Source organism: Juglans regia, chromosome 14, assembly GCF_001411555.2.
Source record: "Juglans regia cultivar Chandler chromosome 14, Walnut 2.0, whole genome shotgun sequence".
Classification (NCBI taxonomy): Eukaryota; Viridiplantae; Streptophyta; class Magnoliopsida; order Fagales; family Juglandaceae; genus Juglans; species Juglans regia.
Window position 1 is genome coordinate 10,716,847 of NC_049914.1, and position 17,125 is coordinate 10,733,971.

Genomic DNA, 17,125 nt, shown 5'->3' on the forward strand with positions numbered 1-17,125 from the left:
CCAATAGTTGGGCTCCATTGAGTTGATGAGCCAAGCAATTACCAACGAGTTCTCTGACCTCCATGTTTTTAGATTAGGTCATCTGCTGCTGGTTTGCTCACTTCTCCTTTTAAATGACAGAGCTTGCCTCTGCCATCGATTGCTAACTTCACAGACTGGGCCCACTCCAGGTAATTTTTGCCATTCAATTTGTGAACGGTAAGTTGAAAGGAAGAATGTGATGTAGAAAGATCTGTACCACTGTTTTCTACAGTAGTTGAAGTCTTGCTTGCCCCGTTCATGGCAGTTTTTGTCATTAGAGCTTAATGATAAAGAGCCAAAGCTCTGATACCATGAAAGTTTTTGAGAAGGAAAAAACTGATACTTTCTTAATAATTAATAGCAGTTACAGTAAGTATTTATATCCAAAGTAGTTCCCACAGAAATCTATCCTAATCTACTAGATTACACAAAAATAGGAAATGCAAAAAAATAGGAACAACTAACAGACTCCCCTAACAAACTTGTTCAAATCTTAATTTGAATTTATTAGAAACAGAAACTAATTATCCTAATCTTCGACACAGGGAATGTGAGCAGGGGATTCCTAGACAACATCCATTGGGTTGGCATGTTTCTTTCATCAAGTAAGAAGCAAATTATATTGATATCATATCATGGACTTCTTAGCACAGATGATTGTCTTTTCCGCTCGACTAGTACTTCTTTTTGTTCATTATCTAGGTCACTTGCTGAATTTTCACGAATTCCTATTGTGGTGACAAATCAAGTGAGGTCTCAAAGCTCTGATGAGGCCTGCCAGTTTTCTTTTCAAGGTTGGTGGCATGATCAAAATTACAAATCTTCTTCCTGTTGTATTATCATAGTATACAATACTCCGTACAGTGCAGAGATGGAAGGAAACCAAGGAGGATCATGCAAGATATGGTTCTCATCTTGTTGCTGCTTTGGGAGTTCACTGGGCTCATGCTGTAACAATCCGTCTTGTTCTAGAGGCTAAATCAGGTTGGCACAACATGTGCTATTCTTTAAAATCAAAATGTACCGGTTATTAAGCTTGTATGTAGGTCTAATATGCATGTTGGTGGAATAAAATGTTTTAGTACACTTTGCATGTTTGGGACGTATTTAGTTCACTTTGCGACATCGAGTTTTATTTCTTTGGGGCATATTGGGTGCCTTGTCCTCTTCTCCTTTTGTAATAAGGTTTAATAGTATATCAAAAGGTATTTAGAAAGATCAAGAGTATATCCAATTCAAAAGTGGAGATTGTGAAATATCCTCCGAGAAAATTTATCTGCCGAATTTGAGGCTATTTACATTACCTTTTTTTTTATATATATAGAGAGAGAGTATGATAGCATGTGAACACCATAGATTTTGGCTTTTTTTATTACGCACTCAAAGTTCTTTTTTAATATTTTTTTCTCTTTCAGGTCAAAGGTTCCTTAAGGTGTCAAAATCTCCAATATCAGCACCTCTGGCTTTTCCTTTTGACATAACTGCATCAGGAATGTCATTGTTAAGCGATGATGGGATAGAGCTGACGGGGCCAGATATAAACGCAATTCACAGTCAAGGTTTGTCCTTGAGATTTTGTTGTTGTAAATATGCAGAATAATTTTAATTGAACACCCATGACTACGGGTACATCTCTTAAAATATGGAGTACTTAAAAGTAGCTCACGTCCTGAAAAACCTCCTAATAACTGAAAGTCTGTCTTTTCTTTGTTGCAAATGGCCATCCTTGATTAGGTGCTGAAATTAATTTAACGAGTCTACGTCAAAAATTTGTTTCTCCTTCATTTTTTTTTTTTTTTGTCTTCTTTCCATGTCTGTAAATAAATGTCTCAGATTAATGACAAATATGCAGGCCACAGTGACATTATCAATTTTACTGGGGAAAGCTTGCAGTGAACAATCAGAATGGAATCTGCATGTAGTAGGAATGTTTGTTGGCAAAGGTAAAACACTGTGTAACAGTTACAGTGACTCATTTTGAACCATCTTTCTGGGTTAACTCTGAACTGAAACTGAATGATCTTTAACTAACACCTTCGCTATTTTAGGTTCATAGTACCTCTTACAATCAGAAAATTACTCTGAGAGTACGGATAACATAGTACTCTCATCCTATCACAACATGTCATATAATTAAAATTCTTGTGTAAGTATCAATTTAATTGACATTAAATCTTTTGATAGGATGAGATACCACTGTTCATAATCCAGGAATACCTAATAATTATTCAGAATCATAGGCTATAGCCGTTTCACGCTTGAGCAGGGTGTGTTTTTTATTTTTTATTTTTTGGTTTCAAGTACATTGCTTGTGGCATGGAGTATCTCTGTTGTTGCGCACAAAAGTATTGTGATCTTGATGTTTATATAGCCTCTGGGAGTTTTTATATTTTGCATAATAAATTTTAACAAAATAAAATATTTATATTATATCTCATAACTTTATTACAAATTTTTATGAGCATGTCCACGAGCATTTGTAAGCATATAAGTCTTCTTTAGCTGGACTTTTCTACTTCAGCACAATTTGTAGGACTCCAGCTTTCATATTCATGATTAAAAAAAAAAAAAAGGAAAGTGAAGAACTGAAAAACGAGGGAATGAATATATTTGTTGGAATAATTGTAGAGTAAAATTATCGTTCGGAGATGAAAGTGACTAGTCAAATTTGAAAAAAGATAAGAGTTATTGTAGCTCAAAAGTGGATTTTGAATGTTTGTCTGGTCCAATGTAGCCCACTTCTGAGCTATCTAGTCAAATTTTGACTAGCCACTGGCATCAGAGATGCTGGGAGGCAAACCATTTTTATCCAAAACATATAACCAAAAAAGATGCACTCGAAGTTGAGAAACTGATTCAAAGAAACCATCCAAACCTGGAGCAGCGAAGATTGAGAAGTCCATTAGCTAGGTTTGTTGCCTTTCCCTAAAGGTATGAGTAAGTTCAAAGTGAACTAGAACTTGACTCAATAGGAGGATGCTTGTGAAGATAAAACCAATTTACAGCCATCAGAGAGTCCAAAGTCATAAATGTGCAGTTGAAAATATCAAATTAATTCAGTTCTAAGACCTGAAATCTCAGAAACAATTTTTGTGCCCTTTACCAAATTGCAAGAAAACCCATGAATGAAGCTACCATCATGTGATCTTAAGACTCCCCCACAACTGTCTCCTATTCTAACTCATTTTCTATTCTTGATGACCAAGTGAATGGGAATAGTACAATTGGTTAAACAGATCAGCTTCAATGATAATGTTACCATCCTATAATCATCAAGATAATTATGGCCAATATAGCAGCAACCTAGCTATAACGTCTTGACAGTGACATTATACCAAATGAAATTCACTGATGCACTTCTATTTAATTGCGAGAGATGATTGTCTGAGAGAAGAATAAGATGTAAATGTTGAATTTGAAGGGCCTATGCATTAAGGGTACTGTTCATATAAGGATTTGAGTTTTTCTATAACTCATTAAATATTTATTACTATTTTAACTCAAATATATATTTATCACGCGCGATAGGTTGATATGGACTGAATTAATAATCGAGCCCCCATTTTTTAAGCAAGATATATATATATATATATATATATATTTTCTTCATAACTCTTTTCTCCCATACATATTTTTCTCTATTTTCCAACACATTGTTCCTTCTATAGTATACACACTACTTTTGATGATTAGATTCATGATCTCTTCCTTTCCTTCTTAATATATAAATAAACGTACGTACTTAAAATCCACAAGCTCTCTCTTCTTTGCTGGGAAAGAAAATCAACCGAGTTGCAGGCATGCTCAATTGTTAATAATCGAGCACTATTAGTGTAGGTGATTGGGTAATGGTAACAAAAAAAAAAAGGGCATGCTCACAAATAAAAATGGGTGAGCTCGAAACTTGTGCGGCCTGATGTACTATAGAAAACATCAAAAGCCCATCAAAATGAACAGTCCACTTGTCTAATCCTACAGAACAAGGACAAACATCAGCGTATAAACGGAGACCAACAAGCTGCATGGCTGATGAGAAGCCACTTGTGATTATACTAAGAGCAGATACCTTGCCAACTTTGATTGCTTTTTATCAAGTGGAGTGTCCATGCAAGCAGCATGCTTGTTCATGATGCCAATACTAAAAAGAAACAAATGCATTGAAAGGTGTGATTACGATTGTTCAGTCCTCGTTTACCTTCAAATAGGAAAAAGGTGTTTAACTTATATACAGTGGCATCATTTTGAATCCCTATATATGAGAAAATGGGTCTTGAAAGAGGTCAGTTTTTTTTTTTTTTTTTTTTCTGGCAAAACACTGCACGTTTGTACTTCTCTCTAATCGTGTCCATATATAACATGGTTGAAAGTTCAATTTATTTTTATTATTATTATTATTATTATTATTATTATTATTATTTTGTCTTTTAAGTTTGTTTTCTCTGTGCTTTTGGGAGGCCAGTTGATTGTTATCTGCATCTAGGTCTTATTGCAAGTTATGGCACATATATAGAATGAAGGGAAGAAGTTATTGAAAGTTAAAACAAAACTTTGGGTTAGTGGAATTAATAATGATGTAGATGAAGACAATCGAGGTTCAAACAATTGGTGAATGGGTTCCACATACAGCATATATATATATAGAGAGAGAGATGCAAGTAAGTTAGGTTGAAGTAAATTATTTTCATTTTTTAAGAACACAAGTGTAACGAATAATATTGAAAGAGTAAAAAAAGCTCATGTTCCCGCCAACAAATCATGACCCATGATCTTAAGAATTAAAAGTTTGGACGATTCTATTTTGGAAGAACACTTAATACTTGGGAGTGTAAAAAGTCATGTATTATTTTTTAACTGACTTAGGTTTTTGTTACATCATTGTAATTTTTCTCCCAAGCTAACTCATATTATATATATATATATATATATATATATATATTATGATTCTCACCCTCACAAATGGTGTGCGAAACAAACCAATTATATATATATATATATATATTATAGGTACGAGAATATAATTTGTTTATAAAACTCGTATCAAAAGCTCACTTTTTAAATAATCCTCAATCCTGATAATTACATTACCCAGGGATGGGGGAACTTCATGCATGATGTACGTACCCAAATTTATATTACCCCTACAGGGCCGCATGCCTATGAACATTATCAATACAATATGTGGTTGGTTGTAAACCTAATCCAGAAATAAAGATTGTCGTGGCTTTTTGGGAGTTTCTACGTAGCAGCAGTACTACCTTTGCATGGTCGACGGCAAAATGTATATTTTAAGCTTTTATATATATATATATATATATATGAAGAGTTTCTTAGTGTGCACTCCATCGTGCAAAGATTTAACTTAATCCATGCATATTTATTCCAGTTGGTGGAACGGAGGCGCTTTTAAATTGTAATGAACATAAAGAACTCTACAACTGACAACTCATGTGATGTTGCTTCTTCCTTCTTTATCAGCCAAACAAAAGATATAAATTACTCTACCACCTTCGGCCGCTATTGGGTTTCTTTATCTTAAACAAGAAAAGATTCTGGGAGTTGCAGCCAGAGATTTTGATGGTTTTTAAGGTTTCTTTTCTTTCTCTCTTTAGCATTCGAACATTTTATATTCCATCCTCACTTTGGAGGCTTTGGATAACTCTCTCTCTCTCTCTCTCTCTCTCTCTCTCTGTACACACACACACACACTATATATATATATATTTGTATGCATGTAGTTTGCATAGCTGTTTAATTGATTTGTGTGTATGAGATGCGAATCATTCATGCATACTGACTCTGAGCGACCAGACTGACTTTGATACACTAAACAATGCAAAAAATGATTATCAAAGCTGTCTGATAGGTATCAGTACGTATTCATCAGCCTGCTACGCTTATTTATTTATTTATTTATAGATTAATCTGGATTACGGTCTGGTAAGCCCAACAAAAAACAAATGCTTATTTATTTATTTATATATAGATTAATCTGGATTACGGTCTGATTACTCCGCATAATTATAAACCTTATTTATTATTAATTAATAATTAGTTTATGGGATCTTAATCTCCCCGAAAATTTTATGCTCCAACGAGGCGCGCAGGCACATACATATCTCTAAAAGATGATAGTTGCACCACTTGTCAATTGTTTAATTTACACTATACTTTACTTTACATGATAGAGTCGCATCAACTTTGCCACAATCAACAATTTAATACCATTTTTTAATATATATATATATATATATAATTTAGTCGCCATAGCTACAGAAAATCAGGCCTCTCTATATATTATATTAAATAATTCTATATGATTATAAGGTTTGTTTATCTCTACCTAATCTTGCATTCTTCATGATCAGGTGCAAATTCGATCACTTCTTCCAATAGGCTGGATTCAATATTGTTAAGAAATTAAAATATTAGTTAAATTAATGAGATAGGAGACAACCTTTTGCTGTAGCATGTCAAACAAATGGGCCACCTGCGTATTAAAAAAATCAAATCATCATGTTTCTCATCATCGACAAAACTAATTATTCTTATATATAAACACGAGAAAAGTTAAAAGGGAAACTTTAATTAATTAATTTATTTATTTATTTCCTTTCTTCTTGAATCTTCATTTGGTAGTACTCATGTCGTCTTGCCGACTGACTGATGAGAAGAGAAATTTTTCTAAGTTTTATATCCAAATAAATGCTTTGTCTCTTGGCGAGGTCGGTGTTTACACCTGCATATATGTTATTAATTTGTTTTGGTTTTGGTCATGTGTTTTCGTGTCTGTTTTTTTGCTTGTGCGCGCCTCAGAGCATGTTTCATGTGAGTTCTCTTACTTTATAGCATAGCTAGCTAGGATGGAGCCCGGCCCCCACCCAGAGCTTCTTTAAAACAAAAGAAGTTTATAGTCATTTTCATGGATGTTTTGTCCACACTTGAGATTATATTGTAGGCCGTCACATTATAAATAATCTAATTAATTTTGTTGTATATCGCAAAGTCATGTGTAGGTGTTTACACGTATACATCAATCAACCAAGTAATTTCCTCATATATAATATTAGAATAGATACAAAATAATAGATTTACAAAGATCTTCAAGCTGTTTCTATTAATTTATAACAAACATTATTATCACCAACTAATTATAAATTTGATACGATTCTAAAACTTAACTTCTTTTTTTTTTAGATACAGTTCTAGAGTACTGTTCAAGTCTTGTGCACTTACTTTAAAATTTACTATTAAAAAATAGTTGCTAATATCATTTCTCTTAAGTGGGTAATGTATATATTTAATTAGCAGTCTCTATATTTTATTTGTTTATTTGTTCACTCCTGGTGGCCTGGGTTCTCATGCCTAAGCTTCCTTAGGTTTTCTAAAATATTTATTAAAAAAAATCAAAATTAAAAGTTAAATGAAAACCTTAATATAAAAATTTTAAGAAAATATAATTGAAAAAGTCGATCGGGCATTTTTGAAAAAAAAGAAAACCAAAAGAGTTAATATTATAAAATAAAAAAAGAAAATAAAAAGTCTGAAAATATAAAACCAACAGAAATTACTTCAAAATATATATACAAAATCTTAAATAAAAAAATTGAAAATATTAGAATGTAGAAATTAAATCATGTGAAAAAAAAAAAAGGAGGTGGGCGCAGGCAACCTTTGTGGATATTTTATTGTCATATATATTACAAAAAAGGGAAGAGATTGGCATTCCACGCTTGAGGCCGTAGTTTGTTTGAAGGACAGATAGAAATAATTCCAATTATTAAAATGTGCAAAAATCAAACTTTGGCAAAATGAATGTGAAGAGTGCATGAAGATACTATATATACAACAAGATGCATGCCGACAAACAAACATTTTCCTATGGTATTTCCGAAATACAGGAAATATATATGTTATCTCTCATTCTATCACTATATATCATATAATTAATTAATCAAAATTACGTATATAATTAGCATCAATTTTAATTTACCTTGCATTTTTTACGACGTAATATATATTAATCATGATGCTAAAACCTCCATTATTAATTTAACATTAATACTCAGAGTTCCTTTTACTATAAAGTGATGACTCGTCTCGTTTGTTTGCAAAATTAAATTCTAAAACCACCTCCAAGTTTATGTAATACTTCAAATGCATTGTCTCGCTTAATTTATCTTCTTCAAATTTGACTAAATATTTATTTGGAGTTGCGTTAAAAGTCTTAAAAAGTACTTAAATAGTCTTAAAATCTATTTAACGAAAAAGTTCAATTATTTGAGTGTTACATATTAAAATGTTTTTAATCTCAAATAAGTTAAAAAATACATTTGAAAAAAAATATATCATTTTGATATTTTTCATCAAACGTGTTTTTTTGGATAATCCGGAATGTAGTTGAAATTTAAAAAAAAAAAAAAAAACTGTCAATTAACGAAAATACTCATATAATTTTTAGATAATTACAACTTTCAAACTTTTAAGGATATGATCATAATCTTTAAAAAATCAAATGATCGTCATGATCATTTCTACCTCAGAAAGTATGTTTTTAATTTATTTACAAACAAATGTAATATATTTGAAAGTGTTTTAAATATATGATAATCAAATAATAAATAAAATTTTAATAATAAAATTTATTACTTAAATTATAAATAATAGATCTTAAAATTATGAGATATATTTCTCGTCGCAATCTCAAATATGCACGAAGTACTAGTGATGTCTAGTGTTTGAAAATGTGTGCCTCTAACTATATATCCTTCGTAAAACATAATGGTTTGAGTCGGGCTACTCTACTGTCTAAAGTAGCCCGTTTGGTTTGACCACATAGCACATTTTAAGTTTTTATTTTTATTTTTATTTTTTTTTCATATTTTTTAATATTTTTAAAAAATAAAAAAATACATCAAAATATTTAAAATCACTTCTTCAATTATTAAGTAAAAAAAAAAAATTACCAAGCGTCAAGCGATACACTTGGGCAGTAAGATGGAGGCGACAGGATAGGCTTTTTCTAACGTTTTCTATGAGTTCGCTTTACGGGCTAAATTGGACGGTTTGTGGTACAAACGGCCAACGGGTGCACATTCATATCACGTGTTTAATTGGTGAATCAAATGACTAAGGGTACGTTTAGGTAGTGAGAAGTGTTGAGAATGTTTGTGAATAGTTATGAGTAGAGATTGAAGTGAGTTTGTGAGTCCCATTGAGAGTATTTTGAGTTGTTTGAATGTGTGAAATATGTTGAGTTGTTGACTTTTGAGTAGGTAGTTGAAAAATGTGTGGATCTCATAAATATTATAGTGATTTTATTTTTAGTAATAAATATTATAATGATTTTATTATAGTAATTTTTTAATATTAGTAAATATTGTAGTGATTTTATTTTACTTTTATATATAATAATGATAAATATTATAATAATTTTATTTTTAATTTATATATAATAGTGATAAATATTATAATGATTTTATTTATATATATATATATAATAGTGATAAATATTATAGTAATGTTATTTTTTATTTATATATTATAGTGATTTTATTTTTAATTTATATATAATAGTGATAAATATTATAGTATTTTATTTTTTATTTATATATAATAGTGATTTTATTTTTTATTTATATATTTTGGTGATTTTATTTTTTATTTATATATTTTGGTGATTTTATTTTTTATTTATATATAATAGAGATAAATATTATAATAATTTTATTTTTTATTTATATATTATAGTGATTTTATTTTTTATTTATGTATTATAATGATTTTATTTTTTATTTATATTTAATAGTGATAAATATTATTGTGATTTTGTTTTTTATTTATATATTATAGTGATTTTATTTTGTTTTATTTTTTATTTATATATTATAGTGATAAATATTTTTTATTTATATATTATAGCGATTTTATTTTTTATTTATATATAATAGTGATAAATATTTTTTATTTATATATTATAGTATTTTTTTTATTTATATATTATAATGATTTTTTTTACATTTAATAGTGATAAATATTATAGTAATTTTATTTTTTATTTATATATAATAGTGATAAGTATTATAGAATGTTTGTGAATAGTTATGAGTAGAGATTAAAGTGGGTTTGTGGGTCCCATTGAGAGTATTTTAAGTTGTTTAACATGTGAAGTATTTTTAAAAGTACGAAAATTTTTTAAAAGTATTGAGGATACTTTAATATCCAAACACAGCCTAAAACGACATTGTCGTGCGTTTTCCGCAAATGACAACCATTTTCATCGGTGTATCTATATTTATGTCTAGATTAAATAGCTAAATAAAACTTCCTTTTTTCCTATTTTGACTAATAATATATTATTTTAAAGAATACAATCCAACATTTTATCTGAAAATTTCTATATTTCCAAAAAATATAAATGTGTATATATACTTTGACGTATGCATACACAATTTTATTTAAAAAAGAAAAATATTTTAACCACAAATAATTTACATAAAAATAATTTTGCAAAATGGTTTAATGTAGTTCGTCAAATTATAAAATTATTTTTATTATAAATAGATCTAACGAATCATATGAAACTGCGTCAATTTATAAAATCATTTTTATATAATTTTTTTTATAACTATAACATTCCTCTTGAATGCATAGCAAATTGCAGCAATAGGATTTAGGAAGCTTGTCTTCCCCTCTCTTGAGAATTGATAGAACAACAACTTATTCACAAATTCATAATAAATTATTATTATTAAATTTAAACGCATCAATTTCAAAAAAAAAAAAGTCAAAATAATTTTTTTTAAAAAGGATTATTATTATTTTATTACATAGTTAATAATTTGTTGTGAAATATTTGTAACTTTATTATTGATTGATCTTGCAATTAAGTTTTATAGAATTCTCGATTTCGAATTAATTCAATTAAATTTACAAGCTTAACTTTAAAATTAAATATGTACTATAACCTTAAAAAATTACTTGAAAAGAAATACTATAATTTGGTAAATAGTTCGGAAGTTATAATCAAATCTTTATTAAACATATAATTTTTAAAAAAATGAAGAAGGAGAAAATATCAAAACAAAATTAAAATTATATAAACAAATAAATTATAATACTAATAAAATAATATCATCCCATAAATTAATGTACAATTAAAATTTTTATTTTATTTTAAATAATTATTTAAAATATATATTGATGTCACAAAATACAGAACAATTTATCTGAAATAAATAGTTTTTGAATTTCTGACAATAAGAATAGGTAGCTTGACTAGATAATGACAGATCACCCTTTTGTTTTGATAGCATGATCAGATAATGACAGATCACTTACATGAACGGAGAAGGAGAGTCCACGTCTCCCCCAGTAAACCTCGTACATCCTTGCCGACACTATGCCCACCAAAAAGGAAACCCTAGTTGTACTTTGCTCGTATTAAATTCAACTCGATGTTTGAAAAGTTTTATTTATTTTATTAATTAAATATTTACTCCCCTTGTGGGGTCATGTTTAAAATAGACAGTAATTGGGCAGTATCCAATATCAGGGAAAACAAAAATTAAACGATGAGGTTGAATTAATAGATTAAGCATATATCACTCAATTTAATAGTATTTGGAGTTACTAAGATTATCAGGCAGATCATTGTCATGAACAGAATAATTAGAAAACAAGTTGATCATAGTGCCTAACAATTACGATCTGCAAATTCTCCGAACACGATATACTTGACAAAAATACGACACAATCGTAACGATTATCTTCGAATTGATCTAATGAAATATTGTTGGCTCACCCTTTTTATTTATCTAGTAAGATACCACCTAGCTAGCTCTACATCAACATGCTAATTCAAGTGTTCATGTCATGGACTTAATTGATTGAACTGAGTACCAACTTAATTCTCAAAAAGTAATAGCAAGCTTGGTAGCTTAACAATAATTGAAATTTGTCCAACCAAAAACTTGAAGAAGAGATCATGAGTCCATGACCCACCAGGAAATTATGAAAATTACATTATATTCTTAAGCAATTTTTATACTAAATATTGAAGATGAGTACTTATGATTTCACACCATAAAAACATGTAATTCAATTATACAAATATCCTATCTACCATATATTATATGGTCAAAAATTTTCTTTTTTTTTATTGATTGGTTGTGTTGAGTCAATGAAATCCTAGAGACATGATTGTACTATGAGATCCTATCTGCTGCTATTTTGCTGTCAGAAATTGATAGCATGCCAAGCACACATAATTTTTTATGAAAAAAGTTTTGATATTCATCATTTCTATTTATTATACATTATATTTACTTTTAATTTTTTTAAAATTTATTTTTTTAAATTAATTAAATTTTTATACTTATATCATATATACATTACACATTTAATAAGAGAAAAAAAAAATTATATGTAATATATGGTGTGAGAATGAGGAATAAAATTTTTCTTTATGATATATTTAAGACTTTATTTGTTTGTGAATAATTCTATTTTCAAGTCAGTGGATACAGCACATTTAGTAAAATATTTATATAATATAATTTGATTTGAAAGATAAATTTTAAAATTTTAATCTTACAAATTAACTTTTACCGTTGAAATGATCATGTGGATTGTACGCTCTACGTATCGACTTGTGAGTATAATAACTTCTTTGCTTATGGATAAAAAAAAATGTAATTTTCCTTTGTGTAATATACATAAGAATAAAAAATGTAGTATGAGATCTAGTCATTCAAGGTATAATATTAGAGAAATGAGATTCATATCTATTCGTGTCCATCGATTTAATGAAAGAAAAAATGTGAAGGAAAAGGATATGCACCCAACCCCATAACAAATCAATAGAATATTGCAGCGTTTTAATTATTAATAGTATAAAGAATTATTTACAAGTACAAATATAAATATATGTTGTATTTTTACACATTTTAATGAAACAAATTTAGAAAATGGGACACTAAGGCCCATTTAGAAAGTGAACTGAACAGTCTAATTTTAAAATGAATCTAATATTTAAAAACTCAATTTTTAAATCAGTAAACTCATCTCAACTCAAAACATTTTTACACGTAAGACCTATAACATTTTTCAACTCAGTATATCTTTACACGCGAGACTTACAATATTTTTCAACTTTTTATAAATATATATAAATTTAGCTTAATATCTAAACACATCTAAACTCATATTAGATGGGTCTCACAAAATTCATTGTACTATCTTAACTTATTATTATTTATAAACAACTCAACTCAACTCAACTCAGCTTAACATACAAACGAGACCTAAAACCAAAATATCACATCCGAACAACTTTTTGGATTTCCTTACTTTTCACCAACACTAATACAAATATAATATCCTAATTTCAAATTTTAATTCTAATAATTCTCAAAAGCTTGAAAAAATCTAATAAAAGTTACATTTCAAGATTTTCCTAAACAATTCTCCAACACCCAAAACATTTTCCTAACCAAAACAAACCCTTAAAATCATCGCCGCGGACGGGCACTGAATTGATGTGCATGCGCGTGTGCGTTGTTAATGTTTAACCGGATTCTAACTGTCTGCAACCGGTCAAAGCCGGTTGAAAAGTCGCAATCATGACCTGGGGGGGTTCTGAAGTTACCATAATTGGAAAATGAGTTTACCGATCGAGAGGGTTTTAAGGTATTAACTATTTGCAATTTTGCCTTATTCGGTAGGTACTAATTTTGCTTGTAGACTCTCACTATAAGTATTTTGTTTATTTTACCACTGCCACCTGTAGGTTCCTATATTGCCTTATAACGAGGATCTACGGCCACTCGCAATCCTGTCGTTTTTCCTTTTTCTAATACAGTGAAAAGTCGTGCTTGACACTGTCTAATCTCTATGAGATACGACTTCTTTTTATGGAAAATACGATGTTTGACTGTTCCAAATTTCCAACAATTTATCATTTTCTTTCGATACTCTTAACAAAGTTGCATTTAACAATTTATTCTTTTGAGTATATTCTAAATTTTTAAAGTTTCTACGTCATATATTATTTACATGACATAATTTAACATAAAAAATAAATTTTAAAATTTAAATCTTATAAGTTAAATCTTATTATTTAAATAATATGAATAGTATACTCTACACACATAATAAAATAAGAATAATGATATTATGTCACTCTATTTTATCATCTTATTTTGACTGTTCATACATTTAATTACTTTTATATTTTTTTTATTTACTAATTAAAGAAGTGACTATTAGTGTATTAATATTTTTTTCATATTTTTTTAAAAATATTTAAAAAATTATGAAAAAAATGAATTTTGCCTTGTAACACGCCCAACGGTCAGGTCACTGTTGGGCGGTACCCTAGCAGGACTCATAAAATATCTCTATTCCTTTTTTTGTGGATGTACATAATTGGTTTTTGTTTTAAAATAAAACAATTTTTTTATCATAAAAACAAGCAAGAATAATATTTTTACACTTTACTTTGTTTAAATGTTAGGGTTAAATACAAATCAGGCTCTCAACCCCTAAAAATTAAATTTGAGAAACATTATTTTTAAAAGCTTCCAATCATTTTTTTTTTTCTTGTGTGTGTGTGAAAACAAAAATGTTAGGATCTTTTTATTATGTTATTGCCCTCTAAAAGATATTTTAACTCAACTTGATCTCTCAAGACTCAATCTTAATTTTATGAGTAATGTTAAATATAATCATAATGTATACAAACTTCACACACCCCTTTTAGAAAAATTGAACTCGTTATTAAAATATATATTTTCCAGTGTGAATTTTAAATTTGTCAACTTTTGTCAAATAGAATACATGAAGTATGCAAACTCTATGGCTGTTCAAACTATTTTGCTAATTTAATATCTAATTGGGATACATTTTATGAGATTTCATGTAGTATAAAAATTTAAACTCAAACCAATCTCACCACAAAATTGATCTAACAATTTTCATCCTACATACACATGCATGACTTTCCTCTAAAATCACAAAAGTCTAAAGGAATGTTATCCTAAAATACTTAAAAACCTTATCATTTTGAAGAATTATGTGATCACAAAACACAAAAGCGATCTTTTTCTTCTTCTTTTATATTCTAAATGGAATGGTTTCAACTTATTTGGATATAGAAAGCGTTTCATCTCATCATTATAATTTTATTAAATTTTTACATAAAATATAATAAATAATTTAATTTTTTAAATTTTAAAATAATAATAATATTAAAAATTAATATTCTAATAATATTTTATTTAATTTTTAATTTTTATCTCGACTTACTATCTTAAAAGTGGCATTCCTGATTAGTTTGGCCTAAAAACACAGACAACTAAAGGGTTGGAATGAAGAATCATTATCCTGATTTTAAAGGGTTCAAGCAAAGTGAAATGCTATGAATAGTTTCCATTATTTTATGACTGAACCTAAATTCATGATAGCCATGGAATCCAAAGAATAAAGTTAATTAATGGGACAGACACGACTTCCCAAGCAAACATGTTAAATCGAATGTGCTTTAAAGAAAAAGAAAAGTCTCCGAAGACGTGTTCGAACCAGCGACCAACACCTTGCCTATATATGCCAAATTAATAATTAAAAAATTATCATATGCGTTAGCAGGCTGTTTTTAAAAACTTTAAATTGCACGTGTTTAACACACTTGGAGAAAAGGCTATGTTTGGTGCATGGGTCTACATGCAACATATCCTCGTGATATCTCCAACATTATTTAATATTATTAAATATAATTTTAGAGTTTATAAATGTCGTATATTATTAATTCTGTTAAGTAGATCATAAATTTGTCTACTTTTTTCAAATAAAATAGGTAAAGTTATACACTTTAAAAATGTGTAAACCATTTCTCGTTGATCGATGACATTCATTTCTGTGTAATCTCTTTACTAACTCATTTAATAATTAATTAATCAACATAAAAAATGGAAAATTAATTTGTTGTTTTCTTTCTAGATTTCAAAGTTTCCCTCCCATCACATGCATATTATAACCAGAGGCAGAGAAGACTAGATGCTTTTATTTTATTTGTTTTTTTATTTTTTCAATCCTCGTGGACTACGTACGAAGAAATCTGCCCTTGGTCAAAGTTTGCGTCTAATTGAAGGTTCATATTGTTTAATTCCTCAAGCAACGTGGTAGTTTCTCGTCCTGAGAAAGAGACTAAATGATTTTTTTTAATATTATTTTTATTTTAAAATTTTAAAAAATTAAATTATTTATTATATTTTATATAAAAATTTTAAAAAATTATTATTATTAAATAAAATAATATAAATTGAGATAAATATAAAAACAAACTACACCAAAGTGATGAGTCCCATGATCATTCACGAAAATCATACCCCGGCGATGCATCAGTCAGAAGATGGTTTGTTTTATGCCGAAGAATTATTCTAGTTTTTGTCGGTAAGAGACGGCTTATGTTTTACATTACAGAGTAATATTATTCATCATTTTAATTTTAATCATCTTTTCATTATCTTATGATGTGACATTAAATAATTAAAAATTATTTATTATATTTTATTTATGAACCTATCATTTAATGTCACATCATGAAATGATTAGAATATGATAAAAATTAAGATAATGAATAGATTTTTTCTTACGTTAATAATGTCTTGTTTGGTATCTCTTGAAAAACAGAGTAATTTGGAATCGAAATTCGGCGACGTTAGAGCATAAATTCCCCGCTTCGGGTACGAGACACTTGATACAATTCACCAAGCATTTGACATCCTAACCCATGCATATCATATGCTGCTATTTATATTTACATATATATATATATATATATATATATATATTCTGAAATCATACACTAAAAGTTTAAATTAATAGTGTAGAATTACGAATTATCTCAAAAGTTTAAACTAATAAAAATATATAGATTTAATTATTTATGATATATTTAGACACAAGTTTTTGAGTATTTTTTAAATGAGGAAATTGTGAAACCGATAATTTAAGAGTCTTCTTTTTGTTATTTTATTAAATTATCTGAAAAAAAAAAACGATTTGACACAAGCTTTTATCGTAAATTAATATATGCAGCACAGAATAA

The 17,125-nt window shown here is 28.4% G+C and overlaps 1 protein-coding gene across 7 annotated transcripts in view; it reads left to right on the forward strand.

The window, feature by feature from the left end:
- The window catches only part of LOC108989604 (DNA repair protein RAD51 homolog 2), a 16,369-nt gene extending 14,135 nt beyond the window's left edge, over window positions 1–2,234 (forward strand). For 5 of the 7 annotated variants that reach the window (XM_035684990.1, XM_035684991.1, XM_035684995.1 and 2 more), the window contains 6 exons: window positions 121–170; window positions 567–626; window positions 724–815; window positions 886–1,005; window positions 1,437–1,580; window positions 1,874–2,234. In XM_035684990.1, the coding sequence (XP_035540883.1) occupies window positions 121–170; window positions 567–626; window positions 724–815; window positions 886–1,005; window positions 1,437–1,580; window positions 1,874–1,917 (510 nt within the window). In that variant the 3' untranslated portion in view covers window positions 1,918–2,234. Of the gene's footprint in view, window positions 1–120; window positions 171–566; window positions 627–723; window positions 816–885; window positions 1,006–1,436; window positions 1,581–1,873 lie in introns of those variants that run through there. The other 2 variants (XM_035684992.1, XM_018963276.2) reach the window with 2 other exon arrangements.
- The last annotated feature ends 14,891 nt before the right edge of the window (window positions 2,235–17,125 follow it).